General features: G+C 45.5%; 1 protein-coding gene across 6 annotated transcripts in view; it reads right to left on the bottom strand.

Moving 5' to 3' along the window:
- DVL1 (dishevelled segment polarity protein 1) overlaps positions 1–20,534 on the bottom strand; it is a 175,661-nt gene that overhangs the window by 24,154 nt on the left and 130,973 nt on the right. For 5 of the 6 annotated variants that reach the window (XR_012665431.1, XM_048825160.2, XM_075121092.1 and 2 more), the window contains exon 5: positions 8,432–8,570. Coding sequence is in view for 5 of the 6 variants with exons in the window: in XM_048825160.2 (XP_048681117.2) it covers positions 8,432–8,570 (139 nt within the window). In the remaining variant the exon portion in view is untranslated. Of the gene's footprint in view, positions 1–8,431; positions 8,571–19,524; positions 20,033–20,534 lie in introns of all 6 variants that reach the window. The other variant, XM_075121093.1, reaches the window with a different exon arrangement.

The following is a 20,534-nucleotide window of genomic DNA, read 5'->3' on the forward strand; positions in this document are numbered from 1 at the left end:
GAAATGAAGCGACTTGTCCAAGGTCGCACAAGCAGTCTGTGGCAGAGCCAAGGACAGAACCCGGATCTCACAAATCCCAGTCTGGTGGGTAACCACAAGAACATCCTTCCTCTCTATTTGTTACTCTAAAAATGGTTAAGATAGACAAAGATGATGCAATATCTTTAACCAGGACAACATAGCAGCTACAAGAGCAAATGGGCAGATGCAAGTCCCTGCTTCACAAATCTGAGCAAGAGGGACCCTGGACCGGTTTTTCCATGTCTACCTGGCTCTGATCTACAAGGTTCTGGCCATGTTCAAAATGCTGGAATACCACAAGAGAGGACAAACCCTGGAAATTTCATGAAGAAATTTCATTGTTGTCATGAGAATCCCCACATGACAGGAGTATTCAACTCGTGTATACTCTGCATGAGCACGTTGGAGTGTATATTGGGGATGGGAACCTCACGGAGCTGGAGGGTTTGTGAACCTTTCGATTCATCCTCTGAAGTCACAAAACTAACTCAAAGCTTGTCAACATGAAGCACATGCTTCCTCTCAGCCAGCAGGACAGTTCCAGTTGGAAAGGCAACGGCCTACATTTTCAAAAGCAACTAGTGATTGCAAGTGCCTCCATTGCTGGCAAAGCCCACACACCACTAAACTCCTACCAAAGCGCTCCAGGTATTGTACAGTATGGCTTCCAGGGTGCCTAGATCTTGTTGGCTGCTCTGCATAGGGGTCAGTTTCACATAATGTCCATTTTGCCACCAATATTTTTCCCCACTGGATTTTCACTCTTCTCCTCTTTCCTCCCAGAGTCTCTTCTTAGAGCATGAACCTAACTGCATTCAAGACTGAGCTGAATTCTCCAGCCCACAACAATCAGGTGGGCTTAAAGTCCAGCAAAGTGAGTTTGTTTGAGTCCAATGAACCTGCCTGCTACTTGACGAGAGACTCCGGGGAAACTTTCCTGCTGCAGAGTGAGAGGCAAGTGCCTTTCTTAGGCTGATCAGAGTAGGGCTTCAGTAGGCAAACTAACCTTGTGCCGAGATTTCATTCCATGCAGGGAGCCCTGGGGAAGGGGTGAAGTCCAGCATGACTCATGGTGAAGCACGCACTAATCTTTCTATTGACTTTCATGCAGCTGGGTTTGGCCATGAGTGAGAAAGAATAAAAAACACATGGCAATTTTTACACAGTCATCTTTTTCTGATTATAACTGTGCTTTAAATAATTCCAGGCAGCTATGCATCACGTAGTTGATTTTCAGCGGCTGTAATGATCTGCTGAAGCGTGCAATAGTTTAGAAGGTGCTGCTCTAGACCAGTGTTTCTCAACTTAGAAATTTAGAAGTAACGGAGGAGGAAAAGGACCTTGGAGTATTGGTTGATCATAGGATGACTATGAGCCGCCAATGTGACATGGCCATGAAAAAAGCTAATGCGATCTTGGGATGCATCAGGAGAGGTATTTCCAGTAGGGATAAGAAGGTTTTAGTACCGTTATACAAGGCACTGGTGAGACCTCACCTGGAATACTGTGTGCAGTTCTGGTCTCCCATGTTTAAGAAGGATGAATTCAAACTGGAACAGGTACAGAGAAGGGCTACTAGGATGATCCGAGGAATGGAAAACTTGTCTTATGAAAGGAGACTCAAGGAGCTTGGCTTGTTTAGTCTAACTAAAAGAAGGTTGAGAGGAGATAGGATTGCTCTCTACAAATATATCAGAGGGATAAATACCAGAGAGGAAGAGGAATTATTGAAGTTCAGTACCAATGTGGACACAAGAACAAATGGATATAAACTGGCCAGGAAATTTAGACTAGAAATTAGACGAAGGTTTCTAACCATCAGATGAGTGAAGTTTTGGAATAGTCTTCCAAGGGAAGCAGTGGAGGCAAAAGATCTATCTGGCTTTAAGATTAAACTCGATAAGTTTATGGAGGAGATGGTATGATGGGATAACATGATTTTGGTAATTAAATATTGATGGTAAATAGGCCCAATGGCCTGTGATGGGATATTAGATGGGGTGGGATCTGAGTTACTACAGAAAATTCTTTCCTGGGTATCTGGCTGATGAATCTTGCCCATATGCTCAGGGTTTAGCTGATCACCATATTTGGGGTCAGGAAGGAATTTTCCTCCAGGGCAGATTGGAAGAGGCCCTGGAGGTTTTTCGCCTTCCTCTGTAGCATGGGGCACGGGGTCACTTGCTGGAGGATTCTCTGCTCCTTGAAGTCTTTAAACTATGATTTGAAGACTTCAATAGCACAGATATAGGTGTGAGGTTTTTTGCAGGAGTGGTGGGTGAAATTCTGTGGCCTGCGTTGTGCAGGAGGTCAGACTAGACGATCATAATTGTCCCTTCTGACCTAAACATTTATGAATCTATGAATAAACTTCTTTCATGTCAGGGACTGGCTTGCTGCCTCCCTAGACTGTGTCAGGAAGATCTCAGGGACTGGCGCCGGTCCATGGGCCAGTCGTTGAGAAACGCCGCTCTAGACAACGGGGACATTGCACACTCCCAAGGAGCGGGATTCTGGCTTGCAATGGATAAACAGATCACAGGACACGTGCCATGCAGCTCACCATATCGTTTGTTTGGTTTCACAGTGCCATGCCAATCAAAGGGTTAATGCCACTGGCTGCTATTTCCCATTGTAAACAGCGGGCTCTATGTTAGAGATGTTGGCGAAACGCACATGCCAGGCCGTGCCTGAGATGTCCAATCAGGGAGGGACTTCTCCCAGTAGCAGAGAGTTCTTCCTTCACCTCACAGAAAAAGGATGTTTTGTCTGGACAGGAAATCCTGGTACCAGTAAGCAGAAACTTAAGACACCTTCAAGACCCCCCTAGCCCAGTTTTGCCTTAAGTAGTCTTGGCAGCGACCTAGCGTTGCCTCCAACATTTCTGACACAGAAGCATCTTCCAGCACACTCTCTCCCTGTCAACATTCTCATCATCACCACACACTTCCAGCCACCAAACCCGCCAAACTGCCCACGCTGACTGGTTGTGCCAGTTCCTCCCCCCCTGCTCTGAGGCACATCAACACGGTGCTGCTTAGAAACACAAAGAGCAATTATACTAGGGGTTCAATCGCATTCTCTCTGGCAGGCTGGACTAAAAATATTTGTCTGCAGTCAATCTGGCTGGAAAATGCAGCTGCTCTCTGACCTTGTGAGCACTTACAAGTGACGTTTTAATCCCCCATCAAGTCAGGGACTCAGTGTTTCAAAGGTAACTCTGATATATACAAGGGTAAAATTAGCTCAGCTCCTAATTGCACTGACACCAATTAAAGATGTCCTGATTGTAACTAGAAGGGATAATACAGTCCATTGCTAAAATGCCAGCAAGATGGTTACATCTTGGACAGTGGTCTGATGCAAGGGATGGCCAAGAGAATTTGGCTAAAATATTCTCACCAATCTGTAGTTCGCTTAACTTTTCCTCCTATTTTCTCTGCTGCTCCTGCAATTCTGGGCTCTGACCAGGGCTGGAAGTGTAACGAGTCTTTAGTATGGTTTGCACTTGGGTCTTCCAGCTCAAGCTAGACTTCTACCATTAAAGCTTGGCTGGTGGCCAGTAGTAGGCTGTTATTTTCTAGTGACCCAGCCACTAGACAGAAGCCACATCAGACATGTTGCTAGTGTTACAAAGAGGTGCAAAAATACCACAAGAAAGTGAACAGAACAGAAGGAAGAAGTAGCAGAAATCTCGAGAGAAAGCCTGTTTCCCACAAGACTTAGAGGTTCTACAGGCTCAAAAAAGGTCCAAGAACTAGCACCCAAACTCTAGGTCATTATTCAACCCAAACTGTCAGATATTCTTGAGGGTTCTTCCACCAAATCACCATCTCATATGTCCTTTATTACGGATTTCTTAAAGAACAATGTACCCTACCCCCTTCTGACTTGCTTACCTTTCATAATTAAATCGAAGGAATTCTGAAGGAGTAGGGTAAATTATACCTTCTGAACAGAGACCGTGTCAGAGCAGAGCATGGTTATTAAAAGCATAACAAACAGATTCTTACAAACTGAAGGGAAAGGGAGACAATCTGCTCAATGATTCAGAAAGATGGTTCTGTAACCCTCAGGAAATTCCAGACATTCACTCAAAGCATCCAATTGGCTCTAAAGTGCTGGGGAGGTAGTGTCTGGTCTGGTCAACACCACCACCCATGTGTTCTACTCTCTGGGCCAGAGGAGCTGGGCACTCGGTTATTATTTATTTATATTATGGTAGTGCCCAGGGCTCCACTGTGCTAGACACTGTAAAGACAAACGAAGAAGACAGTCCCTGTCCCAGAGAACGTACAGTATATGAGAGCAACTATAGTGATGAGCCTAAATAGAGGGATTAGACAGAAAGAATAGGCAAACTGGGGAAAGATACTTGCGTACGTGTGAGGGTGATGGCAGTCGGAACATTTTATCACCACCTACAGGCTGATTCCACTGTCAACCACACTCTGAGCATCTTCAAAAGGATACACACCTTTACCCTCCCCACGTACCTCCGCAATCCTGGATAAAAAGATACGAGTCTGCATAGGGAGAAGTGAGCCTCATTTGGGAATCTGGGTTTCATTAGGATATGCACCTCTCCAAATGCTGAACACGGTCGATCTGTAAAAATGGAACTGGATATCCCACACAACAGACTTTCTTGAAAGACTTTGGTTTCCAGCTGGTATCAGACTAAGAGGAGTCATCTTCGTTTGGTCTGCGCTATTTCCAGTTCTACTCTGCATCAGAAACCAGGATTTGGGGGGGGCGAGGAAATCAGACCCGCAAAAGATCTCCATTCATATTTGGTTCTAAAATATGGTCCATGATTTGGGGCAGTTTTTATGCAATCCAAATTGGCTCTTTCACTCTTTGTCTTTCAAAATTCAGGACCACAACTTCAGCCTTAAGACACACTTCACTTCTCTTTGCTTTCCGGCATCTTTCCATCACAGATGAAGGACTTTAAAATGGTACTTGCAATATGTATGCAAAAGAAATGAAAGAAGAGGAAAGTTATGCTGAAGAATGCTGCAAATGTGTACGCATTTAATTCAATTAATTCTTGATCCCTTCTTGTGGGAAGCTGGGCAAGGTTTTAAGCTATCTTAACAACCTTGGGTGCAAGTACAAGAAAAACAGTTGGTCTTGGCAAGACTCCTAGATGATGTGAAAGCATGTTTGTAAATATCAGGCTTCACAGTCTCTGCGATTTCTTTCAGAAAAAATAATTAGGGAAAAATCAAAGGAATCCAACTTATTTCCTCTTGCATGTTGCCATAACATTTTAGCCATCTCTCCTTGCCAACTTTTTCAACCTGTGTCCTCAGCAGAACTGCTGCTTACTCCATGTTTCATCAGTAAGGAAAATATATATTACAATTACATGTCAGTCATACCAATTTTCATTTCTGTAGCACTTTTCACGCCCTGTATTTCAAAAGTGCTTTACGAGAATTAATTACTTAATCTTTACAACATCCCTGGGAGGCGGGTAGGAATGATTATAGCCATTTTACAATTGGACAAAGAGTGACTTGCCCAGGGTCACCAGGTGTCAGCGCCATGCCAGGAACAGAACCCAGGAGTCCTGACTCTCAGTCTCCTGCTGCAACCACTGGCCAAAACTCCTTGAGCACTCCTCAAAACCGAAAGGCTACTAAACTCTACACAGAGGTTACAAAATGAGGATAATCAATGCAATCTGGTTTCTCCAAAGAGAAGGAAAGAAGGGGGAAAAGTGGTAACGATAGATGTAGTTGCAAAAAGCGCTTCAGAAAATGTTCTTTCCATTTGGTTCTTTTATGCAGTAGACTACAGCACATCTGAAGTCAGTGCAGTTGGAATTCTCGCCACTCACGATTTTGACCACATTAGAGCTAAGAGTTCTTATTAATAATACTTATAGGCTGCTGTCAAAAGCCTAGTTTCCTAACAGCCTTTCATTTTCCAACTATTTATGGTCTTAGGGGAAGGAAGAGACTTTAGAAAAGTACCTTCGTATTGAATGGATTACTCCCCAGCAGCTCTGTACTCAATAGATCACCCATTACCTGCAAACGCCACTAAGTTTACGCTGTTTAATGACTTGTGTACTATACCCCATTCTATCACATTGCTTTAAAGTCACTTTTTAAAGAGAACAAATGGTTTTTTGTATCTTTTTCCCACCTCCCATATGAAAAGCACAAAAATGAATCAGAAGATCAAAGTCTGAAACTCCCTGAACCATAAGAGAGCAAAATTGCTAGGGTCTGTAGAGAACCTGAGACAGATCTGTCAGCACTATTAAAAAAAAAAAAGAAAAAGAAAGATGGCTCCTACCATATAAGGCACAGATGAGAAATGAATCTTGGAGGAACAGGATTCTGGTTAAGAAAAGAAACCTAGAAGATGGTGTCGAATTGGGGAACTGTACTGCCTTGAAATAGCCACTCACTAAAATAAAGTCACCCTCCCTAAAACACATCCTGGCTTTCCCTGGAATGGAAATTAACCAACTCTGCTGCGCCACTCCAAGTTAAAATCAATCAAATACTCACAGAGAAGTACCACAGAAAGTTCACATCCTCCTCACTGTTACCACCATAAAATCCTTTTCATTTGGATTCTTCTCTCCGCGTTGTCCCCCCCCACCCGCTCATTCCCCACTCTCAACTTGGCCTCCAACACTAGAATTTATCAACGCCATTAAACAAACTTACCCCCTTTAACCCTTTCCCCAGGCCCCCATCCCCAGCAGCTCCAGAGCGTGTTTGGTTTTCTATCGGTCTGTGTTCGCCCGTGAAGAAAATTCTCCCCCCACCAGCGGAATCTCTCATCCGCTTATGAACATCGCCTTTGTTATAGAACAACATACCTTGGAGCATGCCATTACGCTGCTCTTCCTGACGAGCTAGCCTGGCAGCTGCTTTGTATGCCAAGAACTTCTGCCCTTGCCTAGAAAGGAAAGGGCCCTTGGCAGCAGCTTCTAAGAATTTCGCTCTCATCTTGGGTCAGGTGTAGAGAGTTTTCTTTATTAAAATACAGGACAGGATTTAGCTGGGTCTAGCATGCTGTGCTTTAGTAACCACCCTGACTGTGCTAATCCTGCCCCACTGCATATCTTGCTGCCATGGAAATGATTCATTTATTTACAAGAAACAAAATGAGTTGCAAGGCTCTCTTGGAAACCCCCAAAGGTTTTAGGAAAGCTTAGAATGGATGCAGGTTAAAGGCAAAGGGCCGGATTCTGCGAATCATTTAGGCACAGGGAAGGCTGATGGGCTTACTCATCTGTGTAAAATACTTGAGGATTGGTCCCTTCATTTTCACATGTTGGTGATCCATGCCCACAGCTCACGTTTGCACAGGGAATTTCCATTTGCATGTGAAATTATCAGTTTTGGCTGGGCGTTTTTCACCTAGACTGTGTCTGCGAGCAAATATTTTTTTTAAGGTCAAAGCAAAAATCGGCCAAACTGTCAACAGGTGACCTGGTAGACCAAATGAGCATGCATATGCATGGACAAATGGGCATTCTGCATACCGCACTACTCAGTGCAGCCTCCTCGCCCTTTACAGGTGTCAAAATGGAGCTCAAATTAAGTGGGATTTTAGCAAATTAAAAATAACTGAGGCCCCAGTTCAGCAAGGCACTTAAGCATCTGACTCACTGCAAGCTTGCAAATAATTCCTCTGAATTTAATGGGCTTTTCATGTGCTTAAAGTGAGGCATGTGCTTAAATACCTTGCTGAGCTGGGCTCCTTTTTTGTTTGCTTTTCACCTTAGAAATGACAGGAATATCAAGTTGTGTCTTCCTTGTTTTTATGAGAGGCCTCCTTGGAGTACCAGAGACCTGGAACGGGCTTTCTCAGCTCAGCATCTCCAAAGGACATCAGTACAGCTCTAGATACAGCATTTATAGCTACTTGCATTGGGAAATCAGCAGGGGGAACAAGAAGCTGGTCTTGCAAAAACAATGGTGAGTTTTGTTTTAAATCTTGCAGCAATGGAGTGGCAAAATGGAGTGGCAAAATCAGTCATAGTCTGGCCCCTGGGTCCCTCTCCTTGCTCCTGGCAGGGGATATGATTTGCATCAGTCCTACACCTACTGCAGACCAGGTCTCTCCTCTGTACCTGCTCAGCTGCACTGGCTGGCAGCGTGTGTGGGTAGGTGATGCGGAGCCCAGGGTCCACCTGTTCCCGAACGCTGCCCGCCCCCCACCTTTGCAGAAGCTTCCCCACGGAGGCTAATTTTCCTCCCCCATGCTCTGTTCCAAGCTGCAAATGGTGATGGGGTAAGGGATGTGTGTAAGGGATGCCTTACGCGCCCTTATTTCGGTACGTAGCTAGAGTCACAATCTGGCCCTACACGATTAAGAGCAACACAGTAAATCTACCCTAATTGCGCCGCGTGAATTCCCCACACCGGCTCCCTACCTGCTTGTGTTATCGTCATCATCAGAGTCAATGAAGCTGCTGGACTCCAGCTCGCTGCTCATCATGGTGGAAGAGCTGTCGTAGCCGGGCGGGTGCTCACGGTGCCTGTCCAGCTTGGGGTGCCCATTGATCCGAGGGACTGCGGAGAGAACAGCAGGAAATCAGGCCTGAGGTGAAGAGAGGGTGACAAACAACTGCAGTAGCATGAAGGTGTCAGGGAAGGGAGCATGAGACCGACACTAAAAACAACCAATTCTCAACAGCCTTCGAAAAGGGCCCGTCTTGAAAACGGAACCACTTAGTGTTTGGATTTCAGTCAACAGCTGATAAATCCTGCCCTAGCCTTCCCCCATCTACCCCTGCTCTGGCTCATTCGCAGACCAGGTTTAAGGTTCACAGGGAGAGTCGCACAGGGGTTAGGGCAGATGGGCTGCAGGTCAGGACTGAGGTGCATCACAGCAGAGCTCTGTGGGGAGCCCAGCGTTGAAAGAGCAGCAAGTGCTGAAAGTCAGGACTGAGGTTCGTTGGCAGAGCAGCACATAGCACGGGGTGCCACAAACTGGGGGTGAGACTCGTAGAGCAGCGGGGGAAAATGTGCATTGCCCCGGTCTGCACAGTGCTATCAGCTTCTCTCTCAAACACAAATCCGTACGTTCCCCTACACCCCATAACCTGGGCGGTGCAGCTACGTTGCAGCCTCATTGTCCTGGCCTTTCCATATGCATAAAATATCCTGGCACATTTTCTTCTGCGAACACAGCTCTGAGTATGCAATCAGAGGGCAAGGACTTCCCTGTACATCTTCCCTACAAAAGTGTACCCCATTTACCTGAATGCACCAGTGGTTCACCTCTGGCTATAGGAACACTCAGGATAGCCCGCTACAAAACAAACTTCCTTGCTCCCTTCTCCCACTCAGTCACCTGTCACTAAAAGATCCTTGACCTAAGAGCGATACAATTTGCCAAGAAAGTTCTTGTCCTAGACGCCGGAAAGGCTGTTTCTGATAAGGAACCCAGTCAAGAAATCAACAAACTGGACTTCAAAGCAGGAATGACTTTTTAAAGCATGCTTTCTAACCCTTGGAATGCCTTCCCAGGTACAAGCAGATTATACAATGGAAAAGCTTCATGCGGAAAGAATGACAGTGCCAGGAATACACAAACCAGAGGGCAATTATTATACCCAGGAAGAAACTTTCACAGCCTAAGACTTTGCATAAGTTCTGAAGTAAGATTACTTGAAAAGTACAAGAAGCAGCATGGACTAGCAGACAGACACAGGACCAGGGGTTGAGAGAGCTGGTTTCTAGTCCCAGATCTGCCACCCTTAACCTTGCTGCCTCGATTTACTCATCTGGGAAATGGGCATCTGACTACTTCCCTCCCTCCTTCCCAGGGGGAGTAATTGTAAAGCACTGAGATCTCCAGACAAAAGGTACTCGAGAATTACAAAGCACTATTATTATTCTTTATAATTCAAGCACTCACGGCTATAAAGCTAGATAAAGTACTGTGACAGTAACCGAGCGCGATCCTTCTGTTGCACAATTTCCAAATCCCGTTCTGTCACCGCCTTGGCCCAGTTTACGTGAATTTAGCTGTGGAGAAAGGGGCTATGTTGGCAGTCCCTGAAGATCCACATAGTCTTTGCATTGCCAGAGTGGGTGCAACCTGAAAATGGCACTGTCAGTTTCCCCTCCTCCTGGTCAATGCGACTCAATCTTGGTTTGCAGGGAACCACGCCTAGCAGCATCCCTCCTAGCTAGTGTATGGTGCACGAGGGGACCGTTCAGATGCCATGGTCCATCCAAGCCCTGACGCTCTGGTAGGATTGTGAACTAGTTCTAATAGTGGGTTTTGAGACTGGAAACTTGTCCTCTTGGAACTAGGCTGAGACCACCGAGGATGGTCCTGTGTTTAAAGCCTCAGGTGGGTGATCAGTGTCCAGTTCCAGGTACTGCCTCAGTTTCCCCATGTGACCTCGGGACTATCGTCATTTAATCTCTCAGTTCTTCAACTCCCCATCTGTAACACTGGGACAATGGTACTTTGTCTCGTCTTTTTAGATTGCAAGTGATTCAGGGCAGGGACTACCTCGTAGTACGTGTTTGTACAGCTCCCAGTACAGCGCGGCCTTGGTCGGGACCTTTAGACACTACTGGAATCCAAAGAAACTTTTCACAAGTTGAACCAATCCGTTATTAGAATGATTCTTGCCATCAATGAAGAGAAGGGGAAATGTTAAAACACTTGAAGTTCAGGCTCAATTTAACAGATACATAGGAAATGACTAAAGGACCAGAGCAGTGGCTCTTAACCTTTCCAGACTACCGTGCTCCTTTCCGGAGTCTGATTGGTCTCCTCACTTAAAAACTACTTGCTTATAAAATCAGACATAAAAATACAAAAAAAAGTGTCACAGCACACGGTTACTGACAAATTGCTCATTTTTACCATAGAATTATAAAAAAATCAGTTGGAATATAAATATTATACTTACATTTCAGTGTATAGTACATAGAGCAGTCATATGAAATGTTAGTTTGGACTGACTTCGCTCGTGCTTTTTATGTAGCCTGTTGTAAAACTGGGCAAATATCTAGCTGAGTTGATGTACCTCCGGAAGACTTCTGTGTAGCCTGAATTGAGAACCACTGGACTAGAAAACATGGCTTATAGCGATAAGCTAAATAGACTGAGATCTTTGAGTCTAACAAAAGAAAAGATTAAGGGGTGATTTGATTACAGTCTGTTAGTACCTACATGGGGAACTAATATTTAACCATAGGCTCTTCAATCTCGCAAAGAAAGGTATCACATGACCCAATGGCTGGAAGTTGAAGCTAGTTAAATTCAGACCGGGAAAAAAGATGTAAAATTTTTAATGGTGAGAGTAATTAGCCATTACAATACTTTACCAAGGGTTGCAGTGGATTTCTCATCACTGCAATTTTAAAATCAAGATTGGATGTTTTTCCTCAAAGACCTGCTCTAGGAATTATTTTGGGGAAGTTCTCTGGCCTGTGTTGTACAGGAAGGCAGAGTAGATGATCACAATTGGAATCTATGGATCTACGAGGTTCAGTTTGAATAAACATTCAAAATGGACAGCTACTTCTCCAAATTCTACAATCTAAAACAGGCTAGAAACTAATAATTTACGTGTATATTGCACCACAGATGATCAGGTAAAAAATGTGGTGGGAATCCTCCCCAAAATAGCCTTCTAGTTCTGGATTTAAAACCAAACTCAGGGACCAGGCAACAAAGCCCATGTATCCCAGACTCAACACAGACAGAAGGGAAAATAAAAGGAAGTCAAATTTTGCCCCTCCCAGCCTGGATCACAGGAGTGTTCAGGCAAAAGCTATTCTAATGATCAAGCAGGCGGCCTGGAAACAGACACACATATCTCTTGAATGATTACTGAGGAAGTAAAGACTAAACTGCTATTTCTTCTCATGGGGAATCAGCCAACTTTGACCTTTGTCAGCTAAGGTCAAGCAATCTGTTCTACAAACGCCCTGAATGTTCAAACCCAGCACCTCAGCCAAGCTTTAAGAGCCAATTTTTTCTTTCACTGGTGCGGTCATCCATGACAAAACAGAAGGAAAAGGGAAAAACTTTCCCGGTTCTAAAGCTGAGAAAACCGTGTTCTGTCCATCAAATTGGTAGCTGTGTGAAATTTACTAAACTGCCCATTAAAACCACAGAGAGTGTCCTTGGCTTGGGTTAATGACAGGCCTCCTTCCTGGGGAAATGAGTGAATAGTTTTAAATCCAGACACAGTGTAGTCTAGTGGCTAGAGCACATGCCTGGAAACCCTAGTGGCCTGGATTCTGTTCCCAGCATCAACGTTGCTTCATCTCTCTGTGCTTCAGTTTCCCCCAATCTGTAAACTGGAGAATGATACAATCACTTAGCTCCTGCTGGGAGGGTTTTGAGGCTTAATTAACATCCATAAAGTCTTGGAGACCTTTAGATGGGAGGGTCTATAGAACTGCGAAGTTAGGTTGTATCGCTGAGGCTGAGTGACGTAAATCATACCAACATCAGCACTCAGGCCCACAGCACTGTGTCAGCAGACCGCTGCTCCCGCCGACACAGCTTCTGTCGTTCGCAAAGGGGGTTTTATTAGGCCAACGGGAGAGCTCTCTCCTGATACAGCTGCACCGCTGCAGCACTTACGTGTATACGTGGCCCAAGAAATACTCAGATCCCATTGACAGTCAGTGCTATTTGCATGGCTAACTTCCCGTAGGCACCTCTGAAAAAAATCCCATCTTAAATCCCCCAAAACGCGGGCATCTTCCTAACCAGGAACCTTTTGTTTCTTCCCTTGTGCAAGCACAAAAGGCAGACTCCTGCCCACACCTGTTCGGGTCCAGGGAGGAATGTTTTCATTACTGGTCCGGAGGGTGGGATAAAACAAAACAAAACAGAAAAACACAAAGGCTTTGCTGCTGAAAGAAGCCTATTTTGTTGAGGGAGATTTAAAGTAATTGCCAGGCAATCGGAGTCACCATCAGAGCTCCCCGCTTCTGGTGACTTAGTAAGACAAGAGATGGGAAGTGAACCGGAGAGCTAAAGAACACAGAAGCTCTTTAATCTGTTTACAAGAGAACAAAGCCATGCATGAAGCTTTAACTGCTGGGGCTCTCCTCCCGTTTCCTGACATTCCTCTCCACACCCAGATGTTTCTTGCCCCTCAATCAAAGACCCATCCTAGGTGCCCATTCCCTCACCACATTCTGCAGGTGCTCTTCCCCCAACCTGTCTCACTCTTAGCTAAGCCTCCTAAATTCTGCTTTGGATAACAATAAGGAGCACTTTTCATCCAAAGGCTCTCACGGCTCTTTACAACAGAAAGCATAAGGAACTTCACTCTGCAAAACCCAATCCAGCAAAGCACTTGAACACATGATTAACTTAACTTTAATCATGTGCTCAGGTCCTAGGGAAGTCAATGGAGCTTAAACTTTAAGCACGTGGGCAAGGTCTGTGCTAAATTGGGGTCCACTTCTTCAAAGGCAGTTGGGCGCCTAACTTCCATTGGATGGGATTTTCAAAGGAGCCAAAGGGAGTTAGGCACATAAATGCCAATGGAATTTTAGGAGACTAAAAACCTCTCAGGATCAGGGCCTAAGTGACCTGGCCAGGGGCAAACAGTGAGTCTTTGTCCTTCTTTGGTGTTGGCTTCGTAGCTGGATTCAATGCGCGTTTGGTTAACAAAAGTGGAGCCTGACACTACCATACAGCTGAGGAGCCATGCAGATGAATTTATATGGTAAAGGGATTAGCTTTACAGCTTTGCTGTCTCAAGGCAGCATTTCCAATCAGGCAGGTCACAGGCAGCACCTCACTAAGGCAAGGTGTGTCTATTGACAACAAACATTTGTCACAATGTGAGAGCTGAAGTTGAGGGGAAGAGGAAAAGGGTTTGGGAAGAGACTGTTGGACCCAATTTTTACTGTGCTGATCACTGTTGGTGTGGAATACCTGTTGGCTTTCCTTTTAATTGGACTGCATTTTTAATTTTAGTAGAGAGGGGGAAAAAATCCATGTTTTGGGTTTGTACTTTGGTTATAAGACCACATGAAATAAATACATACCCTGCCAGGTAAGAGGGCAGAAACTGTCCATCAGATTCAGAAATATTTAATAATTTCTTGCACTAATAATAATAATTTCTTACACTTCCATCACACCTTCTGTTTGAACATTTTGCTACGCTCAACCAACAATGAGGTTCAAATGTTCAGAACCACTATGACGACGATTTGCTGTTTGTCTTGCTGTAGTACTGAGAGTTCACAGGATGGCATCAGGGTCCTGATGTGCTGTACAAACACAGAGAAATGGTCCCTGCCTTTGTGCAAGGGATCTCATTAGGGTTGGGAAGGATGGAAAAATTTACCGCAGCCTTGGGGTTCAGCAGCCATTATAGTAACCAATACCCCTCTCACCTCCACCCCCATATGCTTGGGGTTAGGCCAGGAATCCACAAAGATCTCCTTGCACTGAACCCTCCAGTCCTTGCTGTTATGCAGAGTCCTGGGGATGAAGTGAAGGAAAAATAATGAAAACGAATAGCAACAGTGATTGCAATAACAGAACCTGAACACATCCAGCAGCTGGCAGGGAAACGCTAGAGGGGAGGTGGTCGCAACGCCAGCAGATATTTGCAAATCAGCCTGTAGCTGGGTCTTCAGCAAACACCGCAGATAAACACTAGGATTAAGGAAACCCATCTACCATAATCCATCATTCTGGGTCAGTTGAATCTCCGTGCCGTGTTTCTGTCTGAACTGGCTGCTAAGGATTCTCCTTTCCCATTCAGAGGAGGGCTCCTGGACTTGCCAAATAAACACCAGGCTTCCAGTTTATTTTATCAGCTGTGCAGGATGGGGCACCCTTATTGTGCAAACCAAAATACAGGAACACATGGCAGCATTCGGAGTGAAAGAACAGCATCTCCTCGCACCCCCCGCCAACACGATCCCTGGGAAAGTCAAGTTAACAGGAACTGGCCAGGGGTTGCATGAAAGGCAGAGGGGTGGGTCAGAAAAGGCTTGAGAGGCCCCGTCTTATGGTTAGCCTGACAAGGAATGATAGGAAACAGGTTCTCACATTATTATTGCAGTACCTTCCCAACTAAGATGAGGACCACATTGTGCAAGGTGCTGTACATGTACACACACACACACACACTGAGCAACTGTTCTTGATGCACATAGCTTACAGTCTAAACAGACAAGTCAGACGGCAGGTGGAAGAAAGGCAGGATTATTATCCCCACATTACAGATTGGAACTGGGGCACAGAGAAGGACTTGGTCTCACAGGAATGTCTGCAGCAGAGCCAGGCATACAACCCAGATCGCTCAAGTCCCAGTCTGGTGTCTTAAATATGAAACCACCCTTCCTTCCCCCCTTCCCTGTGCATGGGTTAGTGGGAATTGTTGAGTGGGATGGGAAATTCCATAAGGGAAGCAGGCCCAGAAGGAGGTTATTCAAAAACGGGTGAATAGGGGAGGAGAGGGAAGCTCCTAAGGCAGGGAGAGACCCAGACCACAACCCCAGATCCAGCTACATCTGGGATCCAGATCTCAATTGTGTCTTGAGCTTGTTGGTATCCCCAAGGGAGGGAGAAGGAAAAGAAGAGAGTAGGTTGAAGAAAGGAAGAGTAGGTGGGCTGGTCAGTCAGGGGCCGAGGAGACCAGGAGGGCAATGAAAGGATTTCAGGGACAGTCTCCATTTAATGACCAGCGACAGCAACTCCCACTGCTGACTCTAGGCCCCAGAACTATCCAAAGCCACACACGTTAGCATATGGTGGTAACGCAGCCACTGGAAGTAAAACCCACTCTACTGGCAGCTCTTTGGGACAGGGACCATCTTTTTGTCCTGTACAGCCCAATGGGGCCCTGGTCCATGACTGGAGCTCCTAGGTGCTACAATAGATGAGGAAAATAAAACTGGTCTCCCTGTTATCTTGTCCGTGTAAACCTGGTCTGTCTTCGATCCAGTTCAGGCTTTTTCATGGTACCCATCACCTCAGACTGTAAGTTCTGTGGTGCAGAGAATGTTCGTTATTCTAGGTTTGCAAATCACTGGGGAAATTTCTGCTAGCCCTACCGAACAGTGTTTTGGCTCACCCCCACCACAGTGCTGTAGCAGTGTTTAACTGAAAACTAGCCCATCAAAAACAAAACAAAAAACCACCCTTATGCTGAGCCCTGAAAAATCTCCATCCACTTCAGCAGTGTTTTAAGGGATATAAACCTCTGAAAACTGGGGCTAAACAACAGAATGCTGAAAAATTCAAAAGATTCGAGCTTGAGCCATTAGGTGCAAAGACTGTTAGGATGTGTGTGCAGAGCCCCTAGCACAATGGGTCCCTGATCTCCAAGTGGGGCCCTCCTGGCACTACAGGAATAGAAAGAATCCATCATTCAAACGTAGCAATGTGGAGTCAGTACCCCAGACAAGAATAAATAACCTATAGCATAGCCATGGGAACTCCCAAGCCACCTCACCAAATGCAGACCCAACACAGAGCGGAGCTGCTTGTGAGAGCTGACTGCATATCATTTGCGGACAACAAACCGGGAGTGAAGTCTTGCTCCCTCTGAAGTTTTGTTGACGACTTCAGTGAGAGCTGCAGCTTTCCAGATTCACTAGCTGACTCCTACTTTAAGATGGACAGATTGAATCACTTTGTTATTTCCGAATTTTAAACGTCCATTTTTCATAGAGGAGCTGTGTATAAATTAGAAGCCGCACAGGTCCAAAACACTAACCCCCAGGAGACCCGCTGTACACTTTCCCATTAGACAAAACCCCCTTTGTATTTTTTTCTTGCCCTTCCTGAGTTCCCTCTGCTATTCATCGTTTGCAACTTATCAAACCAATCCCATCAATGGGAGCGGATCATTTCTATTTCATTTGGTGGAGCGGACGTTAAACAGAGCCCTGATCTTAAAAACAAGCCCCCGTTGGGGAAAGCTTTCCCAGCTCCAACTGGCTGGAGCATGAAGATCACAAAGTTGCAGGGCCAGAATTTCATCTCAGGTACAGGGGTGTGAATGGGAGATGAATCTGGCCAACAGGCTGCATTGAAAGGAGAAAGCTTATTTATATTCAGTTTTGATTATTAAGCATGTAGCTTTCGAAGCCAGTTGCATTTGTCATGTTCCCCCTTCCCCTCCGGTTGCATAACTCTTCTCTATTTTTGCAGCTGAAAGGCTCTGTGAATAAGTCTGGGCTGCCCCCGGCACTCATTACTCCACGTTCACTGTGGAAGCCCCAAATCCCCCCATCCCCGCCCCCAGGCAGTGACTAGACAGCATAGATTCTTTATTCTATTCAGAGTGGGTGGTCTCAGAGCTTTTACCACTGTGGGTCCCCTTTTCCTCTGTATAATTCCATCTTACATTTTCTTCACCGCTGAAAACTCCACATGTCATCAGTTACGGGGGGGAGGGGGGTTTAAAGAGAGATATTTATCGCCTGCAACCTCCAAGTTCTCTCTTAGCCCACGTAGTGGGGAAGGGCACTCACTTCCACAACCGGGCCTCCATCACAACACAGCTCCTCATTCATAATGGAGCCTTTAGCCAGTGAATTTTTCTGTTCACAAACTGTCCGTGAGCAGATGGGTACAATATCCCTGAATTTGTCATTCAGAATTCTTTGCCAAATAATGCTGATGGATAATTCTGGGTCAGTAGCTCATTTGGTTTGCAAAGAAGATTCACCGTTCAAAATGCTAGGCTTTTTGATTAAACACAGAGGTCACGTGGCAGGCTTTTGTTCTCTCACTGGATGAGCGTAGATCTTAGAATCAGGTTTCAGGTGAGAATCCTTGCAATTGCAATTTGTTATTTCCTTCCTTTTTACACTCTTGCAACACTTGCTCAGAATTCATTGATCCCACAAACCTCAATGCTAATAAATTCACTCACCAGGACATTCACCAAAAACAAAAACAAATGCTCATGGCAAATTTGCTCCAAAATCCAAACTAACATTGATAGGATTTTTTTTTGAAGCTGTCACTGTCTCATTGTCTAACACTAGGGTCTGGTGCAGGCTTCTCAGCTATTCCTATAATAGGGTTTTAAGCAGTATTTCTCTACAAGAACACACACTTATTTTCCTGTGCATTGTCTGGCTAAAGATTTATGAAGGATTACAACACAGCATGAGAACATTCCTCCCTGCGATTATCTCGCACTCTGAATTAATATCGACAGGAATGGTTAGCTTTGGCATCTCAGAATATCCCACAATTTACTTGTACCTGCTAGTTTTGGAGGCTATAAACTTGCAGCTGTGACTTGTATTCCAATCAAATGGACTAGGATAGCTAATCCCACGTGTAATATTTAGACTCACACAGTTTCCCCATTCGTTTTCAGGTAAATAATTTATCCCAGAAAAACTCCATCCCTTCACAGCCACTATGAAGAATTAATGGCCCACATCAATTTGCTATGCTCTTTAGTTCTCAAGGGGGACTTTTCACATGGAGGAGCATGCTAAAAGCAGGCAGAATTTTAACCAGCTGAGTGCTGCTTCGCATACTTGGGACTAAAACACACCTAACAGGGCTTATCTGCACACTGGGCAAGTTTCCTTCAAAGCTCTGATCTTCCAATGAAATACCAGTGTTTAAAAACCACAGAAGGCAAGTGCCATATGGCTGCTGCACCTGTGGTTAGACATGGGTTAAACATGGATCCATTTGCACTTGTTCTTAACTTTCCTCAGTTTCCTGGTCACTTCGGTTGGTGATCAGAGAGTCTCGCTCTACGCCAGGTTTTCCCTTTCATGACTCAGTCTTGCCGTGAAATCACAAGGTTGGAAGGAAGAAAGCAAAGCTCTGGAAAGCTGGTGGGAGCATGGTCTACCAAGGAAGGCAGGGGAGTGGGAATCAGGACTCCTGGGTTCTATTCCTGCCTTGGCCAGTGCCTGGCTGTTTGACCTTGGACAAGTCTCAATCTCTCTGTGCCTCAATTTGTCAGGATGCAAAATGAGGTGAAGCTGCTTCGCAAGCGGTCACGAGAGGTTTATAAAGCTCGTGGAGATCCTAGGAAAAGGCCATGGGAGTGCTAAGGGCTTACAGAATAAAATCTTGCCAATTGACATTGATGATCCACTCCCCTCTCCTCCATTTGCATGCCGAGAATGGGCCTCTCACCACTGAAAGTTTAATAGCAGGGTGCTGGGGCAAGTGCTTTAATGGGCGCGGAGGCACGTTTTGTTTGTGCCAAGAGTACACGTGAATTTTTAGTGGATGCAGTGTTTGATAATGTTTCCCCCCCGCCCGCCCCCGGCGTTAAACGAGCTCTTTCCACCGGATGGATACAGACGGCCAAGTAAAAATATTAGCACTCACATGGGGCTGTGTATCTCCAAAGGACTTTACAAACATGAAATCATTGAAACCCTCAATACGCTGCAGGAGGCAAGTAGATTGCCTCGGTTTCCCTGTCTAAAGGCCACGTGGTTACAAAACGCCCTCGCGGGAGCCTGTAATCCGTTTGACCGCATGGGAGCCTCAGTTAAGATGGCTCTAGATACCTACAGTGATGCACGCGGGGCTGCGCTTCTGGGTAGCATCGGATTGGTTCCAGAGGTCTCGTCAGGGGGGGACACCACGTGTGGTAAGGTCTCCGACTGCGCCTGGGTCGCGGAGGGGACCCTTGCTGCTGCTGTTGCCGCCGTCGCTGCTGCCTCTCCTGCCGTGGCCGGCTTCCCCCGCAACATTCCAGGAAGGTGGACGTGACCATGTCCCTGCCCACCCCGGGGCCCGGGAAGGAATCCACAGCGTGCAGCGTGACCGCCACGCCGCACAACTCATGCAACCGAATCCAGAGGCACAGAATTCTCCCGCTCTGTGCGTTAAAAATAACTCTACTTCTGAAAAGAGGGTGTCGTTCAGAGCTCCAGCTGGGGCATTAAGAGAATTCTTTGCCCGAAGACTCAGAGATTATGGGGGGGGGAAATCTGCATGCTCTTCCTCCATGACATAATCCCAAGGATGCTTGTGCCCGAAGGGCAGCCAACCTGGTGAGCACTGTATCTTCAAGGGACTGGGGAAACAGAACACAAATCATTTGCATAGGCTTTTTCACGTGGCTGTTCCCTGAACATGCTTTGCACTCTCTTTCATGAATCATCTCTGAAGAGCCAAATCCTTTTACGGACACATTTTTAATGGGATCCCTAGAATATACGCTATAGTCCTCTCTATCCAAATGAGCCAAGCATAAACACAGCTTTGGAATTTGCATGATTACTTTATACTCAGACTACAGGAGAGGATGATGATTTGGGGATTATTATTTTTAAATTGTCTCGGATTTTTAATGTATTTCAGAAATACAGTTTGGGCCTAACTACACTGGCTGATTATTCTATTTTAATATAGATGTTTAAATTCTTTATACATTTTGCCTCGAGGATAATGTATTAATAATAAACAATGGTTAAAAATAGTATCCTTATAGTACACATGTGGGGATTCCCTTCTTATAAATTTGTTCAGTTTCATGTACACATTGGTATCTAACAAGAGCATTGGCAGGTTCCTCA

The sequence above is a fragment of the Caretta caretta genome, chromosome 18 (genome assembly GCF_965140235.1).
Source record: "Caretta caretta isolate rCarCar2 chromosome 18, rCarCar1.hap1, whole genome shotgun sequence".
NCBI classification, from domain to species: domain Eukaryota; kingdom Metazoa; phylum Chordata; order Testudines; family Cheloniidae; genus Caretta; species Caretta caretta.